Raw genomic sequence first — 7837 nt, forward strand, 5'->3', positions numbered from 1 at the left:
ACGTGGGGGAGGGGAGAGTCAACCAGCCGGACGGGCCGATTGTCTTGCCACAAGCAGCCTGCCTCCCACCAGCGGCGTCCCGCAAGGAACTGGTGGACCATGTGTTCTCAGGGAGTGCCTTGTTGGATCTCAATGACGACCAAGCTTGTATGAGCTATTTCTCCGACCGGATCCTTCTGGCTCCTCACAACAGCTCAGTGGACCAGCTCAATACATTGGCTATGGACATCACGCCCGGAGCAATACACCCGTTGATGTCGGCCGATGTTGCTCTCCTTCAAGACGAATCTCCTGTCGAACTGCCCCTTGAGTGGCTGAACGGCCTCACACCTCAGGGCTCCCCACCCCACCGGTTGAACCTTAAAATTGGGTGCCCAGCCATCCTTCTTCGGAATCTGGATCCCACGCAGGGGCTGTGCAATGGTACTAGACTCATCATCACCAGTATCAGCCAGAGGGTGCTGGGTTGCAGGATAATCACGGTCAGCATTTCTTGCTTCCCCGGATCCGGCTCACAACCACACCTTCTTCATAGTTCCCGTTTTCCTTACGCCGAGTACAATTCCCCATCCGGCTTGCATCTGCAATGTCCATCAACAAAGCTCAAGGTCAATCCCTCAATCATGCTGGACTTGATCTCACCAAGCCCGTCTTCTCACACGGCCAGCTTTATGTGGGGCTCTCCCGTGCAACACGTCCGGATTTGGTAAAGGTGTTACTCCCTGAGGGACACCATGGTGTCAGCCCCAATGTTGTCTACAAAGAGGTCTTTGGGTCAAGTCTGACCCGGTGCTACTGAGGTTGTCCGTCAGGGACACATGATGAAGTGTCTCAGCATCCATCCCTCTTGAAATTGAGAAAGCCGGATGGGGTAAGTACGGTGTTCAAAGGGGAAGACATGTCTGTGTCTTTGATTTGACAAATCACATAAAGACAGGCTCCAACGTGAGTTTCTTCCACCCACATTGTTTCCTTACTTGACTACTAACCAGTGAACTCGCATCATGGTCACCGCCACTCCCAACTCCTCCTGCTATGTCTATGCGGCGCTCCTCATCACCGATGACACCGTAGCCGCCAGTGACAAGCCTCGCCAGCACCTGTTCTCGTTGGTGCTGAGCTTCCCCACCAGCATCCATGATGTCATGGTACACACCCACGCCTTCACCAACACTCCGCCTGTCATTGATGAGGTGGTGGCGTTCTGGGGCTCGATGGCCCATAGCGGTTCGAAGGATCAGCCCATGCAGATCTTTGCAACCTCGATTGAGACGTTTCCTTGGGCCGACCTGGATGGTGAGTGTATGTGGCGTGAGATCCGGTCTGACAATACAGATTCTTCGTATATGACTAAGGTGCCTTCGGGCTGCCCTGTCATGGTGATCTCCACTGGTGTTGTTGAGACCGACTGTGTGAACCGCATCTTCATTTTGGGAGGTAGCATCTATGGTGTGAGTCTTGTCCGCTTGATCGATCCGGTTTGGTGCTCATGGTTTCAGAATGGTCAGCAGAATGTGTTCCGCTTTAAGATCTGGATCCCCAACACCCCACGTTGGGCATGTCTTCCTCTTCCAACTTCCGGACAGACAGTCACAGTTCGTGGAGAGATTTACGGTCGTGACGAGACCGGTATCTTGACGGTTATGCTGCACGACATCCAGCTCCAAGCACGTGCTGCTCCCAGTTCTTCGACACCGGCAACCCCTGGGACACCTTCTCCCAAGCGTGCTCGCCGTTCCACTCGCCGGTCCAATGTGCAGCTGTTGGAAGAAGAAGGTGTAGCGGAAGCAGGCCCATCTGGAACTACTGGGGCTGGAGCAGGCACCTTGGTAGGTGCTATGAACGTGTTGGGCACCAACGCCACTTGAATGGTGTGAAAAGGGTGATTCCGTAGACTTCTGACATGCAGAGGCTCATTGTGTTGCATACTCTGATCTGACTTATCACTAACTATTACCTACTCACTCTCCTCATCCTTGGCACGCTCAAAGATTTCTCCGGGTTCCAAGTCTGGCGGCAAGTGCTTGTCATAGTACTCACTCATCCCCGCACAAGTGAAGCTGGTGACCACCAACCTCTTTCCTTTGTCATCTTTGTTGGGTGGACGTACATAGTGGGCGAGATGTGACGCCTGGAAGAACAAAACTGTACCTGAGGTGTCAGCCTTGTAGACGGGGAGGGTAGTCAACATACCAACTGACAGCTCAAACTCCACGTTCAACTGAGGTATCACAAGCCATCCTTGACGCTCAGTACTGTCCCACCCACCTTCACCAAACACAGACACCACCGAATATGTTGAGTCATCATCATTACGATCAAAATGCCAACCTTCGCTCTGTCCCTCATTGACAGCCAAAGCAGCTCCAAGTTTACCAAGGCGCATGGTCCAATGATCACCTGTCGGAACATGATCCATGGTGTTTGCAAGGTAAGGAGAAGCAAAAGATGCTCTGAGAAGTGAGTAAGTACTGGGTAGACAGAGCACACTCACAATCCCATCCGCTTCTGGGTGTTCAAATCATGAACCCTAAGCAGCTTGGAAGGCGCCCCTTTTGCAACTTTATCAAACACCTTCATGAAAGCTTGCAGTTCAGCGTGCCGACCATCTACCGAGAGGAATGGAATGTCATGTTGTGTTGACGGTAGCCATATCCCAGGATGAAAAGGGTCATCCTCAGCTTTGGATCGACCACTGGGACGGCAAGCCGGTTTGATACCCGACTCTGTGTCAGCTCCATCTGTACTATGTTTGAAAAACTCACGTCTTTAACCACTTTCCAAGCTTCCAACACTTGCCTATTATCACCTTCTGTGTTGGCACGGAAAGCAATGACCCAGAACTCTGGACGGGTTTTCCCGGCATCTGGAAGGGTGCATGGGATAGCCACCGGAAACTATGGTCAGCACTGATAGTAATTGGAAACAAGGACCACTCACATCTTTAGATTCAACAAGTGTGGGAGGAGGGAGGTCAAACCTTGCCAAAACCTCTTTCACTTTCTTTTCAATCCGGCGAGGTTTTTTCTTCTTATTCACGGGCCGAGGATTATGAGGGACCGCTCTCTTATCATAGTAGTGGGCCAGCTCATTTGGGGCAGAAGATACAATGATGCCTGACCCATAAGCACGGGCGTTTACGTAGAAAGGCAGAGACTCACGAGGTTTCCTGGCCAGCCACTCCCTCTGCCTACGCTTCATACGGCCTGGTTGACCGGGCATGATGATGTGCGTACTTTGAGATTAGCGTACTTTGAGATTAGCAAGCAGACGGAATGAGTAGTGACATGAATGCATGAAATGAGCATCTAATCAAAAAGAAAGGCAGGGGAACGAGACGACAGGGGGAACTGAGGCTAAGAGAAATTTTGGCAGCGTTTCCCCCTATTTGACACGACAGGGGAACGAGACAGACGACAGGGGGAACGAGACAGACGACAGGGGAACGAGACAGACGACAGGGGGAACAAGACGACAGGGGGAACAAGGCTATAGAGGAAAAATTTTGGCAGCGTTTCCCCCTATTTGAGAGGATGGGGGGCCCAAGACAGCAGGGGGAGGGGACTGCTTGAAAGTGCTCACATACTGCCCTCCGCGTTTAATCCAATTCCAACACTCTGAGATGAATGATTTGTTCTACAAAACAGTCGATCTGACGTGCAACACCAAGGGGGAACCCTAGAAGGGTGTCACAACTGCCAGGAGTAGGTATAAGTCAAGTTGTCGATGTTGTCGATGTTGAGGGTGATATCAAAATCAATGAAACTGACATGGCACATGATTGGTTGACGAGGGAATTCGGCATTTGCTGACTGTACCTCAAGGGGCACCCCACCGCGAGCGCTAGCAAGCGGGTTACTGCTAGTAGACTCCTCCATACCAACATCTAGAAGCCTCATACAGAAGGAAGTAAACTCTATTTCTCCATCTTACTCACTCCACATGGCTGGTATCCGCACGAAACTCGCTTTATACACAGTCTGCATACCCCCGAGCGTTCTCATTTAGCCTTCAACACTTCAACCCACCTTCAAGAGGGGGAAGACAGACAAAGACTGAGTATAGAGGTATGAGCCAAGTGCCACTTTGGTCATATTTGGTAAACTAGGTATATAAGACGCTTTTCTGGATCGCTTCCTATGCATCCTCCTGGGCTCAAACGATGTCTCAGGCATGTAGAGCAGCTTTGTACGATCATGATGGTGGCCTTGGCACCCTCGTTAATGCATGCATGCATGAGGAAGAGGGAGAAAAGGGGACGATGTAGTCTAGACGATGTGTTTGGTCATTCGGCGATCGGCGACCCATATCAACCACGGGGTACGGCGCTCGAGAAGTCTATGGATGGATCTCAATGAGTGTGGCTGTCCCCTGGCAATCAGTCCGGTAGAATCAGTCTCCGTTTCTCCCCCTTTTTCATGCATACAAGCTACTATGTCACGCCTGCGGGTAGACTGCGGTAGCAAAGGACTGCCTTGGGAACTGAGGGGTTTAGTCTCTGGCTCGTGGACCTTGGTGACTGCCTTAGGTACTGAGGGTTCGAGAGGTCGGGTTAGAACCAACTGAGTGACTTATCAAACGAGGGTAAGGGAATTGAAAAGATACATTGCTGAAGAAGAAAACTACAGCACTAGATAGGGTTTAAATACTAAAATCAGCCTTTTCCAAGAGGCTCGTGCAGACCTGCGGAATACGAGCGCTCTGAACCGTTCTGCACTGTCCTGCATGCATTGCCATGCATCCCACCGATTACCACTGATATCCTACGATGACATATCTGTGTTTACCTACGTCCTACTATGATATCCTACGTGATGCGCCGGAAGTCGGTGACTTTGTCGAAGATGGTCGATGAGGAACTATGAGGAACTATGCAGAACATAGAAGAGCTGCGAGAACAAGAGACTGAGAGATTATGCCTTACAAGGCATCAGAACAGAGGAAAGAGAAACTAGAGAAGTACTTGGGGCTTATGCCTGTCAGGCATGAGAGCACAGGAAAGATAGTCTTGGGGTTGATGCCTGATAGGCTTGAGAGCAGAGGAAAGATAGACTTGGAGTTTACGCCTGATAGGCTTGAGAGCAGAGGAAGATATGAGAGTGGAGGTTTGAACTTGTGATTATGACAAGTCATTATTTGATAGTGTCATTCATGACATACTAGAAATTCCCCAAGAAGGTTTCTAGGGTCGTAGAATGTAGCTCTACACATACATGCTATGCAGCCTACACAAGAGGCAATGTGAAAGAAGTTGCAGAAACCTCTGAAACCCTCTACTTACTCAAGTACATGGTACATGGTGCTCGTGGTGCGCCTGACCGTTGTGGCACTTTCTCCCAGATCCCGGATATGAGTGTGCCTCTTAGATCTAATATGTATGCTCTATCCAACGGTAAAGCTCTTGCCTCCCCAAGTGTCATATCAGTGGAGTTACGGAGAGAAGAACATGAAGGTGTGAATATGCTAATGTCTTGTGAAGAGCTTTTTTATTGTGACAGCAACAGTCCAATTGTGTCTTTATGTGTAACTCCAATCAATCTGATCACCCCTGCCTCTTTTGTGAGAGAGTACTAGGTGACAATAACTACTTGTTTGAAAAAAAGAGGAAGTATCCTGAATCATTAACATGCATCTATTTGTAGTACAAGCTGAAGAAGAAGAGAAAGAGGGATTCTCCCTGTAAGTATACATGCTTTTTCACAGGACAGGTAATCAACTTGCTTCACAGAGTGAAGATACAACAGGAAAGGCGAGTGAGATGGCGGGGAGGGGTCAAAGTATGCTGAGAAGATGATTAGCCATGCTTTTTAGAGACTTATGGCATCGATAAAGCAACAAGCATAGTGGAGTGAATGACGTCCGAGGTGGAGGGAGCAGGGGAGAAATGGATTTCATCCGTGGACTTCTCGTCGACCGTAACGGGGTTTGGAATCTGGAATTGCTGAATCGCCACTCAACGTTGACTATGACTTCATCATACAAGCTTACACGACACACCCTCATAACTCTGAGATCACACAGCAGTGACTATCATGTTCAGAATCCTGGTATCTTCTTGTCACGTCCCCGGGTGACCGTACTTCGGGCAAGCCGACAAACGCGACCTCTTCTCTTCCATACCTCCGCCTCCCGATCCGCCCTCCAGAACATCTTCGAAACCCCTGAGAGACCCTCACTATCGATCGTCAAGCTCAATGAAAGAGGGTTTCATCTTTCTGACCGACTCGTGATCCCTGGAGGAGTGATCATATCTGATCATCGAGCTTTTCTATGGGATGTTGATCCTCCGTCACCTGCGACCCCGCAAGGATGGGGAGGCTGGAGTAAGGAGAGGTTTGCTATCTTCGAAAGTGTCTCCCCACGACCAGGTACGTGTTACACACACTCTCCCATGCGACTTCGAAATACACTCTCGCCCTTGATGAACACAGTCAACATTGCTGACGGTAACAGAGATACTTCTCTTCGGTACAGGCCAAACTGTCGTTCCTCCACCTGCAGCGATTAAGGAGTATGTGAGCTCATTGGGTGTTCAGATGGACGTGATGGACTCTGTGAGTTGTTTTACAGCTAGTGTTCTTATGTAGTCACGGCTGACAGCTAGAGAAACGCAGCATCGACATATAACCTTCTCATAGAGGAAGGACGAAGAATCGCCGTCGCTTTGTGTCCTCTCGAACCCATCAACCCCCGTTCTGGCGATTCACGATAAGAAGGTCTTCTCTAGCTTTCAGTAGAGTCATATCCCCGATCGGCCGTGGTCCTCAACATGATGATCCCCCTCCCCCCTTATGTCCCAAATAGCCGAAGGTGCTTAGAACAATCGGCCGGAGATCAAAGGATCCTCGAGGTCGAACGTCTGGCGACCGATCTTTCCTCATCATGTTGGCCGAAGATGCCCGTATGCAGAACTACAATTTCTCACCCCCATCCTATCTGAGTTCGATACTGATTCTGCTTCGCCCGACTCGCTAACTTTCTCGGCTCTCGCGCCCGACCGAAGCGTGAGAAGGCTTCTGCAATCTGAACGGTGCTCGATGTCTTGGCGGCATGCAAACTTGATATGGTCACGATCCTTTGTTCGTACGGGTGAGATTAAACCTTTCGCCCCCTCAACATGTCGGCCGATGTCGAGCGTCGTAATGAAACACGTCACATTTCTCTGCGACAAAGAAGGAGTATCGTATCTCACAAAGGATCTCGTGCGGCCGAGGCGGGGGTCAAAATCGCAGGTGAATAATAAAGGCCGACGAAAGCGGAAACGACTCAACCACGATATCTTTCGCCCTTCATACTTCCTACCCCACCGCAAGCCGACACGTCCCTCATCTCGACCACACACCACACTCCGGTTCACCCACACAACACTTTGAGACAAGCGGATAACTTTCGCAAGAACCAGCTATCACCACTCGTATACTTTCCCACAACGTCGGACAGAACTGTATCGTGAGTGAAGCGGTTCCCTAGCGTAGTCAAAGCACTAAGAGAGATAGAATTGCATTTCTCTGAATCCTTTACAACCATGCCTATCCTGTTTTACAAGCCGACACCGCCCCCGCCCGGCGTCTTCAAGGGACTTCCCCTTCCGCAGAAAGAGGCATCATGGATCAGTCGTTTATTCTTCCATTGGATCACCCCCATTCTCAAAGTAGGTTATGCAAGACCCATCGAGCCCGATGGTGAGTCCCAACTGTTCGATCGCATTAGACGATGTCCTTGCTCAGAACTGATCACGTCTAGATCTCTGGTCCCTCACGGAGGACTTACAATGCAAGCAGGTAGGTCTGAGATACACAACATCCCTCACAGTCCTATCGCTGACCTCACAGATCGC

At 50.1% G+C, this 7837-nt stretch overlaps 2 protein-coding genes across 2 annotated transcripts; one reads left to right on the forward strand and one right to left on the reverse strand.

Moving 5' to 3' along the window:
- Positions 1 to 756: 756 nt before the first annotated feature.
- Positions 757 to 3222, reverse strand: TREMEDRAFT_60524 (uncharacterized protein; the record flags this gene model as incomplete). Its single annotated transcript, XM_007002784.1, has 11 exons — positions 757 to 768; positions 990 to 1486; positions 1672 to 1935; positions 1966 to 2010; positions 2041 to 2151; positions 2194 to 2241; positions 2269 to 2453; positions 2495 to 2724; positions 2766 to 2897; positions 2941 to 3116; positions 3162 to 3222. The coding sequence occupies 11 exons, from the start codon at positions 3220 to 3222 to the stop codon at positions 757 to 759; spliced, it is 1761 nt and encodes a 586-aa protein (XP_007002846.1).
- A 3082-nt stretch (positions 3223 to 6304) lies between these two features.
- Positions 6305 to 6679, forward strand: TREMEDRAFT_20294 (uncharacterized protein; the record flags this gene model as incomplete). The annotated part of the gene is made up of 3 exons (XM_007002188.1): positions 6305 to 6368; positions 6475 to 6554; positions 6605 to 6679. Coding segments are annotated over 3 exons (219 nt in total), but the record flags the coding sequence as incomplete, so codon positions are not given.
- Positions 6680 to 7837: the final 1158 nt, after the last annotated feature.

Source organism: Tremella mesenterica (assembly GCF_000271645.1).
Source record: "Tremella mesenterica DSM 1558 unplaced genomic scaffold TREMEscaffold_2, whole genome shotgun sequence".
In the NCBI taxonomy this organism is placed as follows: domain Eukaryota; kingdom Fungi; phylum Basidiomycota; class Tremellomycetes; order Tremellales; family Tremellaceae; genus Tremella; species Tremella mesenterica.